The sequence below is a fragment of the Lissotriton vulgaris genome, chromosome 12, assembly GCF_964263255.1.
Source record: "Lissotriton vulgaris chromosome 12, aLisVul1.2, whole genome shotgun sequence".
Taxonomy (NCBI): Eukaryota; Metazoa; Chordata; class Amphibia; order Caudata; family Salamandridae; genus Lissotriton; species Lissotriton vulgaris.
Window position 1 is genome coordinate 526,389,072 of NC_141700.1, and position 26,291 is coordinate 526,415,362.

General features: G+C 48.7%; 1 protein-coding gene across 11 annotated transcripts in view; it reads left to right on the forward strand.

Annotated features, from left to right (window-relative positions):
- The window catches only part of CNOT1 (CCR4-NOT transcription complex subunit 1), a 1,684,613-nt gene that overhangs the window by 1,479,989 nt on the left and 178,333 nt on the right, over positions 1-26,291 (forward strand). For all 11 annotated transcript variants that reach the window (XM_086945302.1, XM_086945307.1, XM_086945301.1 and 8 more), the window contains one exon: positions 12,723-12,896. In XM_086945302.1, the coding sequence (XP_086801428.1) occupies positions 12,723-12,896 (174 nt within the window). The remainder of the gene's footprint in view (positions 1-12,722; positions 12,897-26,291) is intronic.

Below are 26,291 nucleotides of genomic sequence, written 5' to 3' on the forward strand. Positions count from 1 at the left end.
AAGGGGGGTGGTGATGAACAGAGTGTCTGAATTAAGCAGACCACTCTTACCCAGTCCAAAGATCAGGGCTTGATCCATCACCGTTATTTATCTCACTGCCCCATCCCAGCTCAGAACCTGGCTATGTGCAAATCAGTCTGTCCCTGGCCCAGTGCATCGTGGGAACAGGGCAGACTAAACTACCAAGCCAATTCTTCACCAGAAAGGAGACAAGCTACCGGGGACCGGTTTCTGGCATTTCAGCCGTCTTCGGCCCGGCTTGCTTGAATCCTGATGGAGCAGTGAGAAAGGGACTCATGTCTGAGTATACCCTGCCACACCTATAGTGGCCAAAAACGATTCAGAAAAGGGGGGTGGTGATGAACAGAGTGTCTGAATTAAGCAGACCACTCTTACCCAGTCCAAAGATCAGGGCTTGATCCATCACCGTTATTTATCTCACTGCTTGTTAAGTGTAGTGACCTATAGATATAGTGAGCATATATCTTAAGTGGTTCAAGCACCATCTTACGCAGGTTGCAGTTGGATACCTGTAGTTCCCTTTTGCATGGCCTCTCATGGGTAGCACAATACATGCTTCAGCCCATGGGAGGCTTCTGGGGTACCTATGCCCTAAGTACATATATACCATATACTAGGGACTGACAAAGGTACCAAAGTATCCAATCTGGAGTGTACCAAAGTTAATGTGTAACAATTTAAGGGAGAACGCAGATAGAATGGGGTCCTGATTAGCAGGATCTCAGACTAGTCAAAAACAGTGCAACATCAAGCAGAAAGTGGGGGTAACCATAAAAAGCAGATCCTACATTCCTACAGACTCTTCACTTTGTTCTGCACCAAAGCATGCAACCTGCACCATATACTCCTAATGACAGCACTGCACTTACAATGTCTAAGAATGGACTTAGACACTGTAGGGGTACAGGGCTCATGCACCTGTACCCTCACCACTGGTATAGTGCACCCAGCTGGAGGGGTGACTGATCTATGCCAGGGCAGTGGGTTGTAGGCATGGCACACAGGGATGTGTGCCATGTCGACTCTTCACTTTGTCCTGCACCAACACACACAGCCTGCAAAGCAGTGCGTGAGTGTATTGGTACAGGACCTCTAAGGGTGGCTCAATAAGTGATGCAGCCCTTGGAGGCCTTCCCTGGTCACAATGCCCTGGGTACCTGTGGTACCATTTACCAGGGTCTGACCTGGGGCTAGAGATGCCAGTTGGGTTAGTTTTGGGGAAAGAACACAGGCCCTGGGAATCTGATGGGCAGGTACCCCGGGCACAAGAAAAAAAAGTCCATCAGTAGTGTGGCAAAAAATGGGGGGGCGGTACTGCAACAGAAACCCACGTTCCCACACCTACTTGGATCACACCAAACCATTCCGGGTGGACGACCAGCTCTTTCTTGGTTACATGGGCGCTAAGACAGGTCGGGCCGTGCACAAACTAACCATCTCCAGTTGGGTCGTTCTATGCCTCAAAGCCTGCTACTCTTTGGCAAAGGAGCCTCCAGTGGGGCTGCGTGCCCATTCCACCAGGGCGGCTGCAGCTACTACTGCTTTGGGACGAATGTGACATTTTTCCGCATACCCTCACTCCGCAATTATTACACTGCAAATACAATCACTCCGCAAATTATCACAACCCAAACTTTTACGACTATGCCTTTACCACGCATGCCACTACAGCGCAAAGGCATGCATGTTAAAGGTATACTCATTGTAAAAGTTTTAAAGGTAAGTGAGTACCCTACACTACTCTACACCCTAATGTAGAACCCCTGCACAACCCACCCTTGACAGTCCTTTTCCTACATTTACACTACCCAGCACGACCCCCCAACACTACCATAAACCACTTTTCTTCCCTACACACACTACAACACTACCTTAATACACTACCCCTGCACTACCCTGCACTACACAAACGCAGTATCACTACCCTAAACCCTAAAACACTACCCCCAGCATGACCCTACACTACAACACTACCCTAAAACACTACCCTCTGCATAACCCTACACTATACAAACAATACCCTAAACCCTAAAACACTACCCCTGCATGACCCTACACTACACAAACACTACAACACTACAAAATCAACACCCCAGCACGACCCCTCCCACCCCTAAAAATATTAACTCAACCCCCCTTACCTCTCTCTCATCGTGGTTCCAATCTCCTCCTGGTTCATTCTTCATGAATTCTGGGTTTTTTTCACAGCGCGAGTGCATTTACCATACATGCCTTCAAAACGTAATTCGTTGTAAAGGCATGCGTGGTAAATGCACACGGGTTGTGAAAAAATGTGGAGTGATGGTACGCGGGGTCAAAGACCTCGCGGAGTAATGGTATGCAGACTCAAAGTCCGCGGAAAAAAAGATTCGGAATAAACGTAGATTACTCTTTGGGACTAGGAGTTCCCCTAAATGACATCTGTCAGGCAGCTACCTGGGCATCATTGCGCACGTTAACTGAGCACTACTGGCTAGACAGCCAAGTCCGGAGAGACTGCTTCTTTGGCTGCTCTGTTCTCCAGGACTTCCTGGTGTGAACTTAGTTCGCAGACCCACCTCCGGGATTGGTATTGCTGTGGTAACTATTCTAAGGTAAGGAATCTAGAACTGTTTCTTTCAGATGAACAAGTTACTTACCTTCGGTAATGATATGTCTGTAAGAGACATAGATTAGTTATAGATTTCTTACCACCCCACCCGTTCTCCCCGTTATGCAAACTGATTTCTAGGGTTAAGGACACCATAGTTTTGTGCACCAGTGGTCAACTTCTTGCATGGCTCTGCGCTTCTGGTGTGGAATGTCGTGTAAAACAACTGACTTCTGCACGCGATGGTGGCGTCTTATGTTGCTACGGCAACGCCATCCCGGCAACCACTGCAACGAACGCTGAGCCGACCAACGCCACCGTTCGACCCGCCGGGGTACTGCTGACAAAAAATTCTCCGGATCTAGTCTGACGCCTGGGGGTAATTCTAAGATAAGGAATATATAACTAATCTGTCTCTTACAGATATATCGTTACAGAAGGTAAGTAACTTGTTCTTTCAGTAACATCATCCATAATTACTTCTGGCATAGATACAAACCTAGTACCTGCCCCCTATCCCCATCTTAAAGGCTTTGAACTTCCCAGGTCCAGTCAAACACCTAGGATTATTCAACAGGTGCGGAATCTGCAGGTATCTAGACTATCCACCAGAAGGATTGTTACTAAAGATAAGTAACTTTTTCATTGTTCCTCCACCTCCATTTAAGAGCTCTGTCAACATGCCCTTATAGAACCCATAGTTCCTGCTTGTATTTCCATCCCCCAGAGCTGGAAGTGGATACTTCTGGAGAGAAAAATACTGCATTGTTTGCCTGTGAAGATTTCAAGATTAAATCTGTATAAAGTTGTGTGTGTGTGTGTATGTGTATATATGTATATATATATATATATATATATATATATATGTTCGAGGCATGTGGGCTGCTGAATTCATATCTGTGCATAGATTGCCACCTAGTGTTGGGTCCGGATGATTACACATTGTTGTCCTGGAAGAGTCTTCGAAGTATCACGAGATAGGTGGCTCCTCCCCTGGACTACAGTGCGCATGGGCCTCCTCTCCATCCTCAGATTGTTTTTTTCCGCCATTGGGTTCGGATGTACTTTCCTTTACTCGAAGTTCGGAATCGAAAAAAAAATTTTCTAAAAGGCCAAAAGGCCTTTGGGCTCGTCGTTATTGTTTCGATCGGTGCCGACAGCTTTATTTACAGTTTATTCAACTCCGGACGTCTAATCGGGCCGCGGGCCTTCTCGACGCCAAAGGGACCAGTCGTTGATGGAACGAAGTCCATTCAAAAGATGCCCTCTTTGTAATTCGAAATACCCTCATATAGATAAACACCCTGTAAGTAACAAGTGTTTATCTCCGGAACATAATGAAACCGACTGCCTAGCCAGTGCCCAATTTCGATCCAAAAAGACACTTCGGATTCGACGGGCCGCTAGGCTAATCATGCAGAAACCAGCGCCGGAGCCGGAAAATATCTTCGACAATGAAGAAGATCTTGTCGAAGCCGAAGAATCAGATCAACAGTCGGATCAAGATTCAGAGCATGACTCCAACTACTATGTCGACGAAGAAGAAGACCTTGTCGAGGTAGGAACGTCTAACAAGGGATCGGAGCCATCGAAGACGACTCCAGTGATGAAACGGGGCCAACTGTGGATACGACGCCCCAAACATACACTTCTATAGTTCCACAGGCTCAGGTCGAGGCATCGCCGGAAGGCCTTAGCCAAGATCTCGAAACCCATTCTATAGCCCCGCGATAGAGCTCGGCTAAGACTATTAGAAAAGAGCCATCGGATCAACGTAACCCGAAATTGCTGATATCAAAACCAAAAGTTGTGGAACCAAACGAAACCGAAACTGATAGACTACACAGTCTTCGGACCAAACTACATCGATCCATCTGAGTCGATCCCAAAGATCGACAATACGGACTTCGGACCGAACTATGTCGATCCATCGGAGTTAACACAAGGGTCGTCGAGCCGAAGGCCAGCGCACCTATATCCACTCCAAACCAAAAGGCAGTCGAACCGATAAGATCGACGCCGACAACACAAAAAAGGGACTCGATCCGAAAAAGGTTGTTGAACCGAAACTGAGTCGACAAACCAATGGCTGTGCAACCAAAAACGATCGAGCCGAAGAAAATCGACCCGAAGAAGGCCATCGAGCCGAGACCGCAAAGCATCGGTCCAAAACCACAGGTTCGGAAGACGCTAGAAGGTCAGAAGGGTACTATCGACCTGACAAAGAACGTCGAAATGATAAAAATATCGGCTCCAAAGAAACAGGCACAACCTAAAAACACTGTTGTAACACAGAGAGCTCTCGGACCGATCAAATTGGCCTACCACCTTCCTCTAAGACAAAGGCGGTCGACCCGAAAACCGGTATAGAACCGAAACAAACAAAACCAAAGACATTGGGGAAAAAAGCCAAGAACTACTGAGCAGAAGATCTTGTATCCAGACCCCTCATCAGAAGAACAGTCAAAACTTTACATTGACCCTAATTCTGGCAAAGTCACTCTCTACAAGAGAAAAATCAGACCAGAAACGGATAAAGAGACTTATATCATCCCACTCAAAAAGAAAAGGGACTGTGCTACTTCACCTATTCTATTTGAGCCTATAAAACCAACTATGCCTAACACGTACACTTATACACCCACACACTCAGATGAAGAGGTGGATTATGAAGATGAGGAATACAGTTACCCAGTAGACCCTGACCAAGACAGTCAAGCTCAACCATTGGCAAACCCAGTACATCCTGGTGACTCTCAGCGGGCTGGCCAACATCCAGTACGGGTTCGGGGAGAAGAGGGGAACAATGGAACAGTGCTCCAATTTGCACCTTCTGATCGCTAAGTATACAGTGGCCAAGGAGGGGTCCTTATTCTTAGCTTTTATGGACCTCTCCTCGGCCTTCGACTTGGTGATAAGATCCAAGCTCTGGGCCATGCTGTTGAGGATCGGGATAGATGGGGCCCTGGTTAGATTCATGGCCTCTTTACATCAGGATTTGTCCGCCATGGTCTGGGTCACCAGAGAGGGAAGATGCAGTCCCCAGTTTAAGTCCAGGCGGGGGGTACGGCAGGGCTGTATATTAGCCCCCCTACTGTTCGCCATATATATCAACGGCCTGGGTAGGTACCTGGAGGAGGCAGGGGGGATGTTCCGCGTGTAGGAGAAGCTAAGATCCCTGCTCTCCTATACGCGGACGATGCAGTCCTCATAGCTCGCACCGGCAATGGCCTGCAGAGCCTCCTGTATGCGTTTGGTACCTTCATGGATGACCTGGACATGAAGGTTAATGTAGGCAAATCCCCACACAATGGTAGTTGGTGCACATAGTTGCACAGGGATGACTAAAATCTTTAGATGTAAGGGCCAAGAGGTCTCTAGAACGCCAACCTTCCCCTACCTGGGGGTGCTCTTCGACGAGAGGGGGTCGTGGGGCCCACAGGTTAGGGCAAAAAGTCTAGCAGTGGCCAGGTCATCGGCGGCCCATATGGCCTTTTCAAAAAGACTGGGGGCCAGGCTGATGGAGGCCCTTTTGAAGGTTTACAGCTCTAAATGTATCCCAATCGCCATGTATGGTGCCCCAATCTGGGGATACTCACAGCTTGAGCCCATACAGAGAGCAGAAAACAGGTTCCTACGCTCCCTATGGTCAGTCCCACCATCGACCCCAACATGCTTATCCACGCGGAGGTGGGCTTGGATTACATTACAGATAGGCTTAACTTGGCTCCGTTGATCTTCTGGTTAAGGACGTGGCTTAACAAGGAGTTAACCCTGAACCACGCTATAATGGAGGATGTCATGACATTAGAGCACTACAAAAAGATCTCCTGGTTGGATTATCTGAGGAAATCTTTTGTCCGATTAGGGAGACCGGAACTTTTTGAATTTCCCTTATGTATAAGGAACACAGATGAAGTTTCGGTTAAGAGGCAGTTTTTGACTCTGGCAAGATCTACCCGAGAGGGAAAAGAACTACAGAAGCCCTCGGTGAGGTTTCATTATATATCAACAAGCTCTACTGCTATGGAACCTTATCTTAGTATTGTTACTAGACCTTTTCACAGGTTCCTCTTGACTAAATTCAGATTCAACCTGATTTATTACCATCTGGGAAATTATCAATCTTTGGCTAAGCCAGAGTCAGCCCCCCCCCCCCTCCCCCCCCCCCTGTTCCTGTGACAACTTTTCAATTCAGGACACTATGCACTTTGTTATGTTTAGTTCAGCATGTTTAGTCCCCCAAATGAAATATTTGCTTCCAATCCTGAGGGAGGCTGGCTTTACACAAGTCAGACCGGCACTTCTTTACCTGCAGTCTGAGTACCATCCGCATTATATTCCGTATGGGAAAGTTTTTGGCAGCAGCGCGCATTAAATCTAGCCATGTTATCACTGATACCATCTAATGGCTGCTCCCCAACTGTTGCTTACATTGACATTTTGTATGGCCCTCTGCTCTTTTTGCACAAACCCCCTCACCAATTGTTTTTATTGGACTGTATCTGGAATATCTTGAAAAATACATTTTACATTTTTTAAACTTTTTAACATGAGTACTTGAAGCAATTTGTGTAAATGTGCCTTGGCACTTTTTGTACGAATTGTGTGTCTTTTTATGATTGTACCTCAACATGTGGGGAGTGCGCAGATACACACTCCACTCCAAGGTGCACAGCGTTGTGCGTATTTCAAATCCATCTTAATTTTGAACCAGTTAATCTTTATCTGTAAGTTTCTTCAGTCTTTGTCAAGTCATTTGTCATTGTTCTTCCTTATGCATCAAGTACACACGTTTTCCATACTGTATTTAGGTAATTTCTCCTATTTTTATGTGTCCATCCGGACTTCTTAAAAAATAAGACCCCAATACACCAAGTTGTTCAGAGCAGCATTCATTTATTTCAAGCCCAATGCATTTCGGGCTGCCGTCCAGCCCTTCGTCAGGGGTAACTGTGAAAGGACAATTATGGATGATACATTACTTATCTGCATAGACTATATCACATTTAACATTTCTTTTCAGAATTTCCTTTGTTTACAAATTTACAAAAATTAATATTAGACGTTGCGCATCAGTGAAAAAGCCTCCTAAAGTGCATCACATTTCACAAACTAAAGTCCGTGTAGTCTAAGTTCAAATTAATCCTAGAACTTCCCTTAACGTTATCTTGCATGCCACTTCTTAAGAATTATGTTAATCAAAAAAACGCTACTGAAAACACATCACAGGCTCATTTAATCTTCTTGTTTTGCAATGATTAACGTCTTACAAACATAAATCTGCACTGCATCTACTGAACCCTGCCGAGGTTATCTATCTATTTCCTAGTGTCTTACGATACTCACAACCTTCCATCGGTCGATTGTCGGCTTAAAATCATTAGTACAACCGTGTTTCAATGATCAACATACCTGCTCAAGTTTAACATTTCTATCAGCTCACGCCGCTCGCTACACATAATTCAATCTCCCGCGCTTATGCGCCGTGTTTAAACAGTTTTATGATTGTATCCAAAATCGAATAAAAGTACTTTGACTGACTGTTTGACTCTCAGACCATTCCAGATACACCTGCATACCCTGCTAAGCCTTCTCCTGCAGAGGATACAGCTACTTTTAATGCACTAATAGATAGGGCAGCCCTCCATCACAATGTAGAGATGCATGCAGACCCCATTGAGGAAGTTTCCTCTTTGACACTTTTGCCACATCAGAAAGATCTGTCAAAACACTACCTATGTTAAAAGGGGTACTTAAACATGCAGGTGACATATTTAAAGAAACTAGGGCACGGGTCATTAACCCCTGAATAGAGAGGAAATACAGGCCAGCACCAGTAGACCCCACATATAATAAGGGACAACTGCCTTTGGATTCTCTAGTGGTATCCAATGCACGTAAACGTGCAAACTCACAAACAACTGGAGAAGCTCCACCTCCTGACAAAGAATGAAAGATCTTGGAGGCCTCAGGAAAGAGGGTAGCTGCTCAAGCAGCTAATATATGGCGAATATCTAATACGCAAGCCCTGTTGGCTAGGTACGACAGGGCACACTATGACACCTTAGAGACACTTCTCCAGTATTTACCTGAACCTTACAAGGAACAGGCAGAAGACCTAGTACAGGAGGGAAAGTTAATAACTAAGGCCTCCATTAAATGTGCCCTAGACGTGACAGATACAGCGGCCAGATCAGTTAACACCTGTGTTATGCTCAGGAGACATGCGTGGCTTCGCATTTCAGGTTTCAAAAATGAAGTCCAATCTACTTTATTAAACCAGACAGTAAATCCTGACTTTTTATTTGGTCCAGCTGTCGATACAATCCTGGACAAAATGAAAAAAGACACTGAAACGGCTAAGTCTATGGGAGCCTTACAGTCCCAACAGCATAGAGGTTCCTTTCGTCGCTCCAATTACAGAGGTGCTGCAAGAGGTAACTCATCATAGCAGACCTCAAACTACAAAGGGAATACGCAAACCACCTACAATAAGAACAATAGAGGTGGATACCGCAGCAATAACAACAAAGGCAGTGGACGAGGAAATAATCCCACCAGATCCTCTACCAACACAAAACAGTGACTTCTTAGCGCTACCCCCAGACCATACAACACCAGTCAGGGGACGATTACAGCTGTTCCTACCAATCTGGCAAAACATCACTACAGACAAGTGGGTAAGGCAAATTATCCAGGATGGCTATTGCCTAGAGCTAACCTCCACACCACCCAACCTACCACCAAGACACCGTCCTATGTCTGCAGAACACCTAAACTTATTGTAGCAAGAAGTCATCAGCATGCTGCAAAAAGGGGCCATAGAACTAGTACCATTAGAACATCAGGGTACAGGGGTATACTCACTATACTTCCTCATCCCCAAAAAGGACTGGTCTCTCAGACCAATATTGGACCTCAGACCCCTAAATCAATACATTTTATCAGAGCATTTTCATATGCTCACTCTACAACAAGTCTTACCACTGCTGCAACAAGGAGACTTCCTCGCAACTTTGGACCTCAGACGCATACTTCCATATACCGATACATCCTGCTAACAGGAAATATCTCAGGTTCACAATACAAAATCAACATTTCCAATTCAAAGTCCTTCCATTTGGTGTAACAGCCCCAAGGGTGTTCACAAAATGCCTAGCGACAGTAGCTGCACATTTAAGAAGACCACATATTCACGTCTATCCGTACTTGGACGACTGGCTAATACAAGCAAAGTCAGCCCAGCAATGTTCCAGCCACATGTCCGAAACCATTCACCTCCTGCACAGTCTAGGCTTCACGTTGAACTACCCAAAATCTCATCTCCAGCCGTCCCATGTACAGCAGTACCTGGGAGCAACAATAAATACTCTAGCAGCAAAAGCATACCCAAACACTGCAATAATAAACAGTATGCAACTGCTGATCCAAAAGTTCAAGCCCCAACACTCGCTCTCTGCCCGAGTGTTTATGCAACTCATAGGCATGATGGCTTCGTGCATCTTCATAGTCCCTCACGCAAGACTACACATGCGTCCGCTACAACAGTGCTTAGCACAGCAGTGGAACCAGGCTCAAGGACAATTGAAAGACCTAGTGTTGGTGACCAGTCGTGCATACAACTCTCTGCATTGGTGGAATCCACAAAACCTTTGCAAGGGACGACTGTTCCAAGAGCCTGTACCACAAATAGTGTTGACGACGGACGCATCCCTGATAGGATAGGGAGCCCATGTCCTTCAGTACACAGTGCAGGGCCTATGGACAACACAACAAAAGAAAATGCACATCAACTTGCTAGAGATGATGGCAATTTTTCTGTCAATGAAAGCGTTCAAAGTACATTTATGCAACAAGACTGTGTTGATCCGGACGGACAACATGACAGCAATGTACTACATACAGAAGCAGGGAGGAACACACTTTCCACAGCTATCACATCTAGCCCAAAGCATGTGGAAGTGGGCCATTCAAAGAAACATTTTTCTCATGGCGGAACACCTCCCAGGCAAGGACAACCAAATAGCGGATCTGCTCAGCAGACACAGCCAACAGATGCACGAGTGGGAGATTCATCCCACAGTTCTACAACCATACTTCTAACAATGGGGGCAACCAGAGATAGACCTGTTCGCCACAAAGGAAAACGCAAAATGCCAGTACTTTGCCGCCAGGTTTCCACATCCACATCCGCAGTCGCAGGGCAATGCAATATGGATGAACCGGTCAGGCAAATTTGCGTACGCTTTTCCCCCAGGACCGTTAATACCGCTAGTGGCACGCACACTACGCCAGCATTCATGAACACTAATCCTGGTTGCTCCAACGTGGGCGAGGCAACCATGGTACACAACTTTTCTAGAACTTTCTGTGGTGCCTCATCAAAGACTGCAGCTAACACCCACTCTTCTCACTCAGAGCCATGGAGACATACAGCACCCAGATCCGCAACAACTGAACCTTGCAAACTGGCTCCTGAAGTCTTAGAGTTTGGGTACCTAAACTTACCTCCTGACTGTATGAACATTATCAAGGAGGCAAAAAGCCCTACTACCAGAGCTTGTTACGCTGCAGAGTGGAAGCGTTTCGTCATTTACTGTAATGACAATGACATAAACCCACTAGATGCTTCAATGCAAAATATCATTTGCTATCTATTGCACCTAAATTGTTGCAATCTAGCTTATTCATCAATAAGAATACACTTAGCTGCCATTGCAGCTTATCTTCAGAACAGGCAGCATCTTTCCCTTGTTAGAGTACCTGCAATTAAAGCATTCATGCAGGGACTCAAACGAATAATCCCGCCAAAACACCCACCTTCACCTGTCTGGAACCTAAACATCGTTTTAACCAGACTGATGGGACCACCATTTGAACCGTTGCATTCATGTGAATTACAATTTCTAACATGGAAGGTAGCTTTTCTTGTAGCAATTACTTCACTTAGAAGAGTTAGCGAGCTGCAAGCCCTAACTATTCAAGAGCCATTCATCCAAATACATGCAAATAGGGTAGTTCTTAGAACAAACCCTAAATTTATGCCAAAAGTGGTATCCCATTTTCATATCAATCAGACAATAGAACTGCCAGTGTTCTTTCCAAATCCACAGTCAGTACCTGAAAGGGCTCTACACACACTAGATGTCAAAAGAGCTCTTCTATACTACATTGATAGAACTAAGGATTTTAGGAAGACTAAACAGTTGTTTGTTGCCTTTTCACCACAACACAAAGCCAACCCCATTTCAAAATCTGGGTTAGCCAGATGGATAGTTAAGTACATTCAAATATGTTATCTAAAAGCAAAACGCACTTTAACAGTTGCCCCAAAAGCGCATTCTACACGCAAACTAGGGGCATCCATGGCTTTCCTAGGAAACATTCCTCTAGAGGAAATATGTAAAGGAGCCACATGGACTACCATACATACTTTCACAAAACACTATTGTGTAGATGTATATTCCAAACAGCAATCTGCTGTAGGACAGGCTGTTCTAAAAACTCAGTTTCAGACTGCTGCAGCTGGCACAGGTAGCCACCGCTAGGGGAGAAACTGCTATACATTCTATTCACAGATATGAATTCAGCAGCCCACATGCCTCAAACGAAATATGCTACTTACCAGTATGCATCTGTTCTTGGGCTGCTGACATTCATATCGCCCACCCTCCTCCCCGGTTCCTGTCGCAGCTGTAGCATTGATTCTTACTTTCTTGCATGGACATCTCTTACTGTACCATACTCCATCTCTGCATAAATGGCGAAAAACAATCTGAGGATGGAGAGGATGCCCATGCGCACTGTAGTCCAGGGGAGGAGCCTTCGAAGACTCTTCCAGGACAACAATGTGCAATCATCCGGACCCAACACTAGGCGGCGATCTATGCACAGATATGAATGTCAGCAGCCCTACGTGCCAAGAACAGATGCATACTGGTAAGCAGCATATTCCATATATATATATGTATATATGTGTGTATATATATGTGTGTGTGTGTGTGTGTGTGTGAGCACACACAATCAAGAGATTAAAATTATTAAATGCGTTCCACAAGGGATAACTAACTGGACTTCATATTTACTGTTTTAATTCTTCTCTTTGTAGGGCACGCTTCGTGTGTTGCTTGTCTTGTTGCATGACTTCCCAGAATTTCTATGCGATTACCATTATGGCTTCTGTGATGTCATCCCTCCAAACTGCATCCAGCTGAGGAACTTAATACTGAGTGCCTTCCCACGCAATATGAGGCTTCCAGATCCTTTCACACCTAACCTAAAGGTAATTTGTAGTTTAATTTTATGTCAGACGTTGTACAGACTACTGGATCCGTTCAGTCCCAAACACTGATTACCTGTCTGCTTTATTCACACATTCTGCATGTGGAACTCAAGTCTGAAGGCTTGATCTTTGACTGGTTCTTGGATATAATTAAACTTGGATGGAATTCTAATTGGACAGTTAGTGAGGGGTAACCATGCCAAAAGGGTACATTTCTACGTTAGTAGGAAAGTAACCTTTTGGCATGGATACCCCTCACGTTTTGCCTGATTCTGATGCATTTTTGACTAAGTGTTCCCTGGGTACCTGCCAAACGGGTACAAATGGCCTATATGCTTTCCCTAAACTGCATTGAAAACAAAACCCAATTGGCATCTCTGGGCACAGGTCAGCCCCCTATTAATGTTACCAAGGGCACTGTGGCCAGAGAAGGTCCCTAAGGGCTGTAGCACTTAATGTGCCACCCTTGGAGGCCCAGCACCTTTACACACACACTGCCTTTGCAGGCTGCGTGTTTTGGTACAGAACAAAGTGAAGAGTCAGCATGGCACACATCTTTGTGCCATGCCTACAACCCACTGGCTTGGCATAGGTCAGCCTCCTCTCTAGCTGGCTGCACTATACCAGTGGTGAGGGTACAGGTGCACAAGCACGGTACCCCTACAGTGTCCAAGTCCATTCTTAGGCATTGTAAGTGCAGTGCTGCCATTACGAGTATATGATGCTGGGAGCTTGTCATTACGAACCCCACAGCGCCATCCAGCCTACCTGTGCCCAGACTGCAGTGAGCAGAGTCCAGGAAGTGGTAAGGAGGCAGACTAGTGCTCTTACCTAAAAAGTTTAAAAAACGATTTTCCCTACTTCTGATTGCATCATCTTATTTTGCTTTTTTTTAATTTCTTTACCTGTGGTTTTTAGTTTAAAATTGTAGTTTTAACCTTCCAGTGATTACACAATTTATCCCATGTTTTTGTGTTTAGACTTGTGGTTTTTCCTGCCTGTGACTGCTTCAATTTAACCTGTTGAATTGTGGAACTTGCAGTCCAAACTCTGTAGTTTTTCCCTCTCATTCCCTGTGACTATCTGGTTTTCCCTCCAAATGTATCATTTGCTCTGTGCTAAGACCTGTGTGTTAAGCAGTGCACCCCCAGCGACCATTTTGTGTTAAGTCAGTGAAACCAGCCCCCTTTCCCCCCTGAGACAGCAGTCATCTGCTGTAAGCTGGTTAAACTGTTTATTAGGGACTGTGAACTTCGTTTTTTAGCCAGGAGAGGGAGTAAAGCTTTATACAAATAGTATTGTTAGATGACAAGTTTGTTAGGGCCTTACCAAAGTGTGGATTGCAGGGGTGTGTTTGGATGTCGTGAAATCTTACCCTCTGCTGGTTGCGGCTCGAGGGGTCCCTGGTTCTGAGTCTGTAGGCGTCGTCTGGGTCGTCGAGGAGGGTACTTGGACACTGGATTCCAGTTCAGAATCGACGGGGGGACGTCCTCAGGGTTTTTGACCACTCTGGCACAGGCTGGGTTCAGTGGGTGCAGAGTGGGCTGGATTTGTGGTTCCTGGCTGGCTCCAGGGGTATTGCTGTTTGAGCAGAGCCACGGCTCGTGGGAGTCCCAGTCTCTAAGGTGGTCAAGGCAGGTCGGTCCTCCGGGGTTCTTGAGGTTGCTGTCCGCGGGAGATGCCTGGATTTAGCAGGAGCAGTTTCAAGGAACAACAGGCCTGTAGAACTGGGGCCAAGTCAGTTGGTGGTGTCCCCTTGTTAGCAGCTGCATGGCATGTCTTCTTCTTCTTGGTGTTCTTTCTTGTTTTCAAATCTGGATCTAAGGAAGGAAGGTTCAGGGTGCCCCTAAATATTACATTTAGGGGTGTTACAGGTAGGGGAAGTGCAGGGACTAATAGGTCCCTGTCCTGGGGTGAGTACACCCCCTATCCTTCACCTTTCCTGTGGGAGGGGAGCAGGAGCCTATCTCTGATTGGGCTGGGCTCCCCATCCTCAAGATGGCCGGAGCCTGGAGTTGTGCTTCACATCGCCTCTCCCACCTGAGGGGTGTAGTTGGCACAGGTTGGCACACCTCTCTTTACTCGCATAGGATTTCTCACCCGTCTTCCCGCCAGAGTGGGGGTCAGAGCTGGTGGGGGCCAGTTGCAAGTGGTCTGGAGAAGCTCACAAAGGCAGTATGCCTTTGAAGCTTCCCCCTGGCCATCCTAGTGGAGGAGACCTAGCACCTCGCCCAGGATGTGCATTGTTGCAGGCCCAGGAGAGTGGGGGGCTCTCCGCCCAGAGGTCCAGCAACATGTCTGCTGGGTGGCAGCCTAGGGAGCCTCTGAGACAAGACGTGGATTACAAGTTAGGTTTCAGGGGGCATCTCTAAGATGCCCTCTGTAGTGCATTTTACATTAAATCCCACACTGGCAATAGTGTGGGTTTAATGTGCTGAGAAGTTTGATATCAACCTGGTCAGTCTTCAGTGTAGCCATTGTGGTGCTGTGGAGTTCGTAATGACAACCTCCCAGCACCATATACTCTTAATGGCATCACTGCACTTACAGTGCCCAGGAATAACCCTGGAAACTAGAGGCACAGGGCTCATGCACCTGTGCCCACACCACTGGCATAGAGCACCCAGCTAGAGGGGTGACAGATGTATTCCAGGCCAGAAAGTTTGTGGGAATGGCACACAGGGATGTGTGCCTTGTCAACTTTGTTTAGGTCTGCACCAGGACACTGTCTGCAACGGCAGGGTGTGGGTGTCAGGGTGCAGGGCCCCTAAGGTTGGCACAATAAGTGCTGCCACCCTTAGGGGTCTTCTCTGGTCACAATGCCCTGGGTACCTAGGGTACCATTTACCAGGGGCTGACAGGCGGCCAGAGATGCCAATTGGGCTTTAGCTTCAATACAGTTTTAGGGAAGGAACACAGGCCCTGGGCACCTGGTTGGCAGGAGCCCAGGGCACACTCACTCAAAGCACATCAGCAATTCAGCAAAACGTGGGGGCATATCATGCAAGAAAGATGGCACTTTCTCACATTTCCTGATCAGCCTTCTCTTTTTAAGTCCCTGGCTGTTAATCGTTTTCTGAAAGGCATTAGGCACACGTTCCCTCCTGTGTCTTTCATCATGCCTCAATGGGACTTGAACCTTGTCTTGACTTTTCCGATTTGCGCTCCCTTTGTGCCCCTTCATAACTGTTCCTTACATCTTCATACTCTTAAGACTGCTTTCCTGGTGGCTATCACCTCTGCCAGGAGAGTGAGTGAACTCCAGTCTCTTTCTTCCAAACCTCCCTTCCTTTCTGTTCATCAGGTGGTTCTCAGGACCTGTCCTTCTTTCTTGCCAAAGGTTGTCACGCCCTTCCACATCTGGCTGACCATCACTTGGCCCACCTTCTTTCTGCCTCTGCATCCTTCAAAAGAGGAAGAGAGGTTCCACCGTCTCCTTCTATCTGAAACACACACAACAGTTCTGGCTGGATGACCAGCTCTTTGATGGCTACGTGGGCGCCAAATAAAGTTGGGCCGTTCAAAAAAGGACCATCTCTCGGTGGATCAATCTCTGCATCAAGGCCTGTTACTCGTTGGCTAAGAGGGACCCTCCTGTGGGGCTGTGTGCCCATTCCACCGGGGCAACAGCAGCCACTACTGCCTTTGGTCGCGGCGTTCCCTTGCACGACATTTGTCAGGCAGCTATGTGGACCTCGCTGCACACGTTTGCCAACTATTACTGCCTTGACAGTCAAGTCCGTAGAGACGGCTTCTTTGGCCATTCTGTTCTCATTTCTTCGCAGACCCACCCCCGGGTTTGGTATTGCTGGGGTATCTATTCTAAGGTAAGGAATCTATCTCTAACGTCTCTTTCAGATGCACAAGTTACTACTTGTGTAACGATATCTCTGTAAGAGACATTAGTTAGTGATAGATTCCTTACCGCCCCACCCATCCTCCCCGTTCTGCAAACTGATTACTAGGGTTAAGGACATCCCTTTCAGGGCCCCTGTTTCATGGTACCAGTAGTCTGTTTCTTGCATGGCTTCTCGTTCCTGGCGCGGAAAGTCGTGCACAGAACTATCTGAAAGAAACCGTTTAGTATTAGATTCCTTACCTTAGAATATCCCAAGGCGTCAGACTGGAGCCGGAAACTTTTGCGTAGCAGTACCCTTGCGCGTCGTCTGCGGCTCTGCGTCCGTCATTGGCGTCGTGGGCGCCGTGATGACGTCGTCGGAGTACTTAGATGCCGCCTCCGCTCGCTGAAGTCAGTTATCGAAAGCTAGGCGGGTGCGGTCCTGCAAGTGGCTCGAGCTCCGGCAGTCGGCCCGCGCCGCGAGAAGTCCCGGTCCGGACAGAGGTCGAGGGACTGGTCGCGGGGACCGGTCGCGGGGTCGGAGCCATCATAGCTCCGGGAGTCACCATCACTCTTCAGGCTTGAAGTAGTCGGGTAAGCATAAGAAGTCGCAGAGATGTCATCGCTTTTCCGACTCCCCCCGATGCTCTCACGACGCGGCCGGGGGTTCGGGTGACACCGCCCACGCGGCTCCGTCGGAGTCACGGGCGTAGCGGCCTGCCCCATACCCTCCGGTCCCTGGGCAGCAAGCAACGCCAGCAAAGATCGAGCGCTTCCTCATGGCCATGAGGTCACTCTCTCCTCCGACGGGCTCCGCAGCGCTTTTGGGCCCAGCCGACCCATCTGGGGGCCCTAGCGGGTCGAGTGCTTCGGCCCTGACACCGCCGATGCCTTCGGGCCCGACCCTGCTGGATCCGCTTCCGGGTCGTCGCCTGTTGACCTGACAACCTCACCGGCGCCGGTTCCTAGGGTGTCATATCCGGCGCTGCCTTTGGGCGACGCCGTCCCCGATACCTTCCTCGATCCGGTTCCGCTTACGACGCCGCTTGGAGAGTTTTACTTCAGTGAACCGGCCCCATCCTTTGACAACCCTGATTTTCAGGAAATGGGTGATGAGTATTGGGAGGGGTCCTCAGACCCTCTGACCCATGAGTGTCAGTCCCAGCAGGACTGGACAGGTGAACTTGGGGATGCTAGTGGTCTGGACACTTCGCCAGACACTGGTTTTATCTCACCCCCTACCGTGGCTACGGAGGAGGGGGCAACCTACAGTGTGGTGTTGACGTGGGCGGCCAGGGCCTTGGGCCTTGAGCTCCCCGTCGCGGCCGTGAGGACTAACCTCCTCACTGAGGTCCTTAAACCGCATTTCAAGCTCGGCTGAGCCTCTGCTTCCATTTAATGAGTCCTTGCTTGACGTTCTTTTGGGCACTTGGTCCAGGCCCGCTACAGGTCCGCCTGTAGATAGGAACGTGGCCAGACGCCACCGCCCGGCCCCGGGCGACCATTGTTTCCTGTCCACCCATCCCACCGCCTAGAGACTGGTCATCGGGACCCCACCTGGCCAATGTTATTAATAGCCAGTTCTACACCATGCCAGTACCTGAGGGGACTCCTGGGGCAGAAGCCGGGACCCCGTAATTACAGCGCATTTTTAAAAACGTATTCATACCTTTTGGTGATCAGATTGAGTGATTTGCCTTTTTAAAAATTGTATTGTGCCCTTCTTGCCGCGATTTGCATACTTGTGCTGGCACTGTAGTCCTGACTTTCCCGCTCCAGCCGATTTTGGGACAGGAGGGAGACTGGGAAGGACCGGGCAAGAGGGAGACGCCATCTTGGGGAGGGTGCAAGGTCGGCGCACTAGTTGCTCGGGACACCACCTGGTCTAACGCCCCCATTTAAGGATGTCATTGTACCGGGCGCGTAGCGGACGCGCACAGCGGGCGCCGCCGAAGGCAAGCTCGTCCGCGCCAGTACGTCGCGTCTCGCCAGGGACCCTGATCTAGAGACAAGGGCAAACTTTATTTATACCAGAGATGCCCTATTGGGTTTCAACATCTCTACTGCCTCATGTAATAGGATATCTCCTCATCTGAGGGGAAGTTCAACATGCTCTTGTGGATATTCTCTTCCCAAACCCATGTCTCTTTCGTCCCGCACGGACACCTGCCCTCAGCAACAAATTCGGGTAGCTCAGCTTAACATAAGATCCCTGGCAAAACACCATATGGAAGTTCATGACCTGGTTAAACAATACACATTAGACATCCTGTTCCTTACGGAGAATTGGTTGCTCGAGGACATGACTTCTGTAACTAACTTAGCTACCCCAGCGGGATACTCTATCTACCCACTGAATAGACAATCGAGAGGTGGGGGCATAGCGGTGATAGTTAAATCCCAATGCTTATGCCTATTTACCAAACTGGACATCGAAGGAAGTGAATGCGCCCGCTACAATATTAAGATAAACCCCCAGTTAACTCTATCAGGTATTTTAATTCATAGACCCCCAGGACAGGACAATAGTTTCATTATGGCTCTCCTTGAAACCACCTGTTAGCTGGTTACAGGGCCAGCCAACTTTAGCATCATGGGAGACTTAAATATCCACTTTGAGCTCATTGGGGATAAAAAGATCAGTGGTCTGCTGGCAGATCTCGCTTCGTTCTAACTCTGCCAGTTCGTCAGTGGCCCTACTCGTAGTGGAGGTCATCTTTTAGACCCTATATTCACCAACCTAGCTGAAGTTATGGCAGAAGCTCCTATTCCATTGACCTGGATGGACCATATGCTTGTGATCATGTCAGTACCGATTCGAGGTGCACCCTATGTGAGTTCTGTCCAACGGGTTCTGAAACGCCCCTGGTGGAAACTCCGACTTGATGATTTCTATGCACTACTTAAAGACCCTCCTAACATTAACGATAACGCTGAATTGGGATACGAGAGCTTTTGCAACTGAATTATCAAGGTGCTTAATGCGTTAGTCCCGGCGGGCTGGATTAAGGCACGTTCTCCGGAATCTAGCCCTTGGTATAGCAAAGCGCTCTCCACCCTTAGGAAAGAATGCAAAAGTGCCGAGCATAAGTGGAGAAAGGCATATGATCCTGTGCTCAAGACTCAATACACTCGGGTGCAAAAAAATTATCAAAGAAACATTTGCAGGGCAAGAGCCACGTACGATGCTAATGAGATCAATACTAGCCAGAATCCATCCAAAACCATTTTCAAACTTTTAAAAGATCTTAGTGCAAAAAAAGCTACTGAGAAAACTATTGCCTCTCCTACACTCTGTGAGAAATTAGCCTCTTTCTTCATCGACAAAATTCAGAAAATATATAACTCCTTCCCTACCACTCCATGTCTCAATCCCGCAGCCACTGAGCCTACTTACAAACTTACTAATATTCCAGATCTGAGCCAAGAGGATTTCCTCAAACTTTGTGAAAAAATCAAATCGGGCTCGCCTGCAGAACCCCTAAAACCTGTGCAATTTAGAGCAGCAAACACGCTAATACTCAACCCCCTCCTAGACATTATACATTCCTCATTCTCTACTGCCATAATACCCACCAGATGGAAGCAGGCACTGGTAGCTCCCATTATAAAAAAACCAATGCTGGACCCCACTCTGCCCGAGAATTTTAGACCTATCTCACTACTCCCCTGGCCAGCCAAGGTGGCAGAGTCTCGCGTCAATACCATCTTGACTAAATTCCTTAGGTCAAACGCCACTCTAGACCCATCTCAGAATGGCTTTCGTTAGGGCCACAGCACCGAAACGGCACTCCTAAGTGTTACAGAACATCTCCGGTCTGTAGGAAGGTGGATACCTGACTATGGTTGCCCCCAACTTTTTGCCTGGTGTTTTGCTGGTTTTCCGACTTAGTTGGCCTGGGACCCTGCCAATCAGGACCCCAGGCCTACTGCTCTCTCTCTCTAAAATGGATTCCATGTACCTTAGGTACATTTCCAATTGGTACTGGGCCACCTTATCAGACCCTGTAACTCAGGGCATAGGTGTACCCAGGGCCTACCAGGGGCTGAAGCATGTATTATGCCACCCCAGGATGGCCATCTAAATCTGACACAACTGGCTGCACGACAGCTGGGGCAAGGTGGTGTAATCACCCTTTGCTTTAGATATAGTATACATATATTTAACCCTAAAAATGGACACACAGATTCCTATCAGTCACTCCTATGGCAGGCCTTGACAATCCTGAAGGCAGAGTGCTTGGAATCGTGTGAGATGGTGCTCTGGCATGAGCTGAGCCCGTTTGCAGCTTGCGGAACCAAGTCCTAATAGCTGTTCCATGATAACGCATACCATATACTCTTAAGTGCATTATAATCCTCGCGGTTAAATGCTATCTTTGGTATCGCTTTATCAAAACATGTCGAGTAAGGTGTCATACGAATTGGAATACTAACACCTCGCCAATTCTGGCGACGGGGTTAGCATTCCACCCTTCTAGAGGGACACAACATGTATGTAACTGTGAACCCCGGTTAAAGTTAACTCGAGCCTCAGCATCACAAAATGGATGCTGCCACCACAGACACGAGTCTGACCCCCTGCAGCTGGGAGTCCTTCCAGCGAGGGGAGCTTGGACAAAGGGTTTCCTGTCAGTGGCGGTGCTAGCACCATCCCAGACAGGGTTTTGTGTATCCTGGGTAGGCAGGGCTTCACAGGAAGGTGACTGCAAGTGGCACCCCGGTGCTCACTACACATCTGCCGGCTAGAACCAGTTCCAGGGGCACACCAGCCCCTGGCCTGGGGAAAGTCCGGCATGGGAGAGGGGTGTAACCACCCCCCTTCCTGGTCCCACCCCTAGGGCAGGACCTAGTCGCGTACCCACCCCTTTCTTTAGGATAAAGGCAGGAGCGGGGACCCTTCTAAATTAGATCATCTTTGAATCAAGAAACTACTTTCTACGAAAGGAACTCTCGACTTCTTCTCAAGATTTCTCCCTTGTGACTAAGGAGTAGTCACCCTGCATCCGCAGGCACCATCTAAGAACACTGCGGTTTGCTGCACGTCCTTCCTCCGGAATCCGACCGACCAGCACGACGAGACCCGGCTTCCCTGGCACCTCTGACTTCTACCTACCTCTACAGCTAAGCTGAGAACCGTAGGTGCGACGAGACCTCGAGGGACCGGCCATCATCAGAACTGCACGACTTCTATCCAGCACGACCGCCGAGGGATCCTCTGGTGAGTGCTTTGGGGTCCGAGAAGCCCCGACCCTGAGCAGCTCCAGCACCGAAGTCCAGCCCCCCAGCATCCACGAGATCTGCGTGGGGCCCTTCTGCTTTTTGCTGCTCACCGCGTTGTCTGGCTACTAGCCCTCTGGCTTGTGGCCTTCCCGACGACGACAACACTGCTGGTCTGGTTGCTCCAGACTGGCCCTTGCTCCCTTCCAAAAGAGGAGCACCCCGACCCTCCTGGTCCACTCCAGACGCCATTTTAGGTCCACCGCGTGGGCTTGAATTTGCCAAGACTTGTTGCCCCAATCCTGGGTCCAGCGACGTTGACAGCATCAATCATCGTGGGACAGCTCGCACCTCCATCCTGGTCGCCGACAACGCCTCCTGGTCCGTGAGACTGCAGAGCCCAGCGTCGCCCACTCACCTGGTCGAGGTGACTACCATCCTGTGCCATCCTGGTGCCCATCTGATCACTGGCTAGTGGTTAAGAACTTGGTCCCCTCTGCTTTCAGGTGTCTTCCATCTTCGATCCAGGCTTGGATCCATCGAACAATCTTCACTGGTCGCCTGCCAGCAACTTCTTTCTTCAGGCTCCTGGTTCGTCAACGAGGATTCCCGACGTCTTTTCTGACCTATGCAGCCGCAGCCCCTGGGCTAGGTAACTTCGTCATTTCGGTGCCCCAGCATAGCCTCACTATCCAAGGGTCCAGATCCACTTTCGTTTTCAACCTACCTTATCGGGTTCGCCCGAGAACACTAACTTTGCTTTTACTAGCATCCGTAGACTTTGTCCCGCATCCCGCGTGAGAGTGCACACTCTGCACCAGAGTAGAGTCCCCTAGGCCTCCTACTAGTAATCTGAAGGTTCAGTAACGTAGTCCTAGCGATTCCAAAGCCTATTAGTCCAGTACTTACCTGCTAGTAATTTCGCATTCCACTTTCATAGTATATGGTTTTTCGTGCCCCTCGGGCATTTGTGTAAATTGTGCAACTTAAAGTATTTTCGTACGAGTTTTGTTGTGTGCTTAGTACCCTGTCCTCATAAAGAGTACTGGGCTGTTGTGATCTAAATAAATTCACTGTTTATTTTCATAACACTTGTGTGGTGTCCTTTCACTTGGTGTTCAAGGGGTATATGTGATGGTATAACAGCTGGCTTAACACGCCCTCTAGAGTTTAGCCCGAAGACTGCTCTTGTCCATGCTACTAGGATAGCTGGTCTATCGGTTGACTTACAACCAATCACCATAAGGGTTGTTTGGACTGATACATAGTGATCACTAGAATAGTGAACACTGAATATCAGGCCAACTTCTCACACGGTCCATCTTGGATTCAGGCCTGACGGCAGCACTGATATTATTAGATCTCAGTGCTGCCTTCGATACGGTCTCACATAAGGTACTGCTATATCGGTTAGAGGAGGCAGGAATTATGGGGCAGGCCCTGGAATGGTTCAAGGCATTCCTTACGGCAAGATCCTTACGGGTCTCCACTCCGCCGTTTCTTTCTAAAGAACGTCCAATCGAACAGGGAGTGCTGCAAGGGTCTGCGCTCGGTCTGACGCTATTTAACCCCTTCCATGCTCATGACGAGCTCAGCTCGTCATGAGGCACACTGGAGCTGTGCTCATGACAAGGTGAGCTCGTCATGAATAATGGGATCCTGCATTTCTCTGCACACAGCGGAAATTGCCTTAGCATTCAAGGTGTTAACATATACGTCCAACCACTGACTGAGGTTGCCAAAAGATGGGGACTATCGATAGTATCATACGCGGGCGACACTCAGTGGTATTTTTGAGGGACGAAGCAGGACTGAGCGCACAGAACTTTAAACAGGGCCTAACGGCAATAACCAACTGGATGACAGCAAATTACCTACAGCTCAACGCGGGTAAGACCGAGGTATTGCTAGTAGGTAAGGAAGCTGGGGCATGGGGAGATACATGGTGGCCCGAAATTCTTGGCAATCCACCTGTGCCAAAAAGTGAGGTAAAAAACCTCGGAGTCTGGATCGACTCCTCTCTCAAATTCACCCATCAGACTAAAAAGGTGGCAGCTACGTGCTTTGGGATCCTCCGGAACCTCAAGCCGATCTTAAAGTTCTTTGATCCCCACACGCGTCAGCTAGTGGTACAGTCTGCCATTCTTTCGCGACTGGACTACGCAAGCTCTCTACTCCTAGGGGTCAATCAGGCAGAGAGAGTAAGGTTGCAGCGAGTGAAAAATGCAGCAGCCAGAGCCTTGACGGGCCTCCCAAGTCATCACGCGGTTGCTAGCACTCTGGTCAAACTCTACTGGCTCCCGGTAGAGAAAAGGATTCAATTCAAGACCTTATGCCTTGCATTCAAAATCTTGAAAACTGCCTCACCGCCCATGTTATGTCCCCTCTTGACACCATACATGCTCCGGCGAACTCTTCGTTTCGAAGGCCAGAATCTGGCAATGGTCCCCCGTGTCAAGCTAGCACGGATGGGAGGACGCTCCTTCCGGTACCTTGCAGCAAAGCTCTGGAACGCGTCCGAAGGGGCTACTCCCTCCCCTTAGAGGCGACCCCTCCAGCCATGCCACAGCAATACCACCTCGTGTCGGGGGCTCACTTGCGACTTCTGCAAGAGGAAGTTATGGCCCTCTTGGCCAAGGGGGCCATCGAGCGCATTCCTGGGCCAGAAGTAGGGTGTGGTTGCTACTCCCACTACTTTCTGGTACCCAAGAAGGGCAAAGGGGGACTATGCCCTATCTTGGATCTACGGAACGTCAACAGCTTCCTCCGGAAGGAGAAGTTCAAAATGCTGACACTGGCTCAGTTCTTAGCTGCCCTGGACCCAGGAGACTGGATGGTAGCGTTGGACTTGCAGGACGCTTATTTCCACATACCCGTCCTGCCGGCCCACCGGCGCTACCTGCGGTTCACGGTAGGCCACGAGCACTTTGTTTACCGTGCTCCCCTGCGGCCTTACCAGCGCCCCACGGGTGTTCACGAAGGTGATGGCGGTGGTCGCAGCTCATCTGCGCAGTTAAGGGCTTTTAGTCTTCCCCTACCTCGACGACTGGTTGTTGAAGGCGGGCTCGCCTCAGTCAGTCATCAGCCACCTCCAGACGACGGCAGACCTCCTGAACCAGCTGGGGTTCTCCATCAATGTGCCAAAGTCACACATGTGCCCCTCCCAGAAGTTCCTCTTCATCGGAGCGGTTCTCGACTCTGCGCAGTTTCGGGTTTATCCTCCCGAACAGTGGGTTCGGGATATTCAGGCTCTGATTCAGATCTTTCAGCCTTTATCCCGAGTCTGTCAGGTTGACGCTGCGGCTTCTGGGGCTGATGGCCTCCTGCATTCTTCTGGTGCATCACGCCCGGTGGCGGATGCAGGCTCTGCAGTGGGACCTGAAGTTTCAGTGGACCCAGCATCAGGACAACCTGTCTGCTATGTCCTGATCTCGGAGGGCACTGCGAGACAGCTGCAGTGTGTAGGAGAGTGGGGTCTGCAATCCTATGGTCACCCCCGATTTTTGCTTTTTGCTTCACTGGTTTACGACTTTCCCTGGCTGTCGCCTGCTAATCAGACCCACAGCCTAGCTGTTCTCTCTCTAAATTGACACGTGTACCTTAGGTGCATTTACCAATTGGTACTGGGCTACCTTATCAGTCCCTGTATCCAGGGCATAGGTGTACCCAGGGCCTACCAGGGGCTGCAGCATGTATTATGCCACCCCTGGCTGGCCATCTAAATCTGACACAACTGGCTGCACGACAGCTGGGGCAAGGTGGTGTAATCACCCTTTGCTTTAGATATAGTATACCTATATCTAACCCTAAAATGGACACATGTATTCCTATCAGTCACTCCTATGGCAGGCCTTAACAATCCTGAAGGCAGAGTGCTTGGAATTATGTGAGATGGTGCTCTGGCATGAGCTGAGCCCGTTTGCAGCTTGCGGAACCAAGTCCTAATAGCTGTTCCATGATAACGCGTACCATATACTCTTGAGTGCATTATAATCCTCGCGGTTATTTGCCAACTCTGGTATCGCTTTATCAAAACATGTTGAGTAAGGTGTCCTACGAATTGGAATACTAACCCCTCGCCAATTCTGGCGACTGGGTTATCATTCCACCCTTCTATAGGGACACGACAAGGATGTAACTGTGAACCCCGGTTAAAGTTAACTCGAGCCTCAGCATCACAAAATGGATGCTGCCACCACAGACACAAGTCTGACCTCCTGCTGCTGGGAGTCCTTCCAGCGAGGAGAGCTTGGACAAAGGGTTTCCGGTCAGGGGCGGTGCTAGCACCATCCCAGACAGGGTTTTGTGTATCCCAGGTAGGCAGGGCTGAGAGGAAG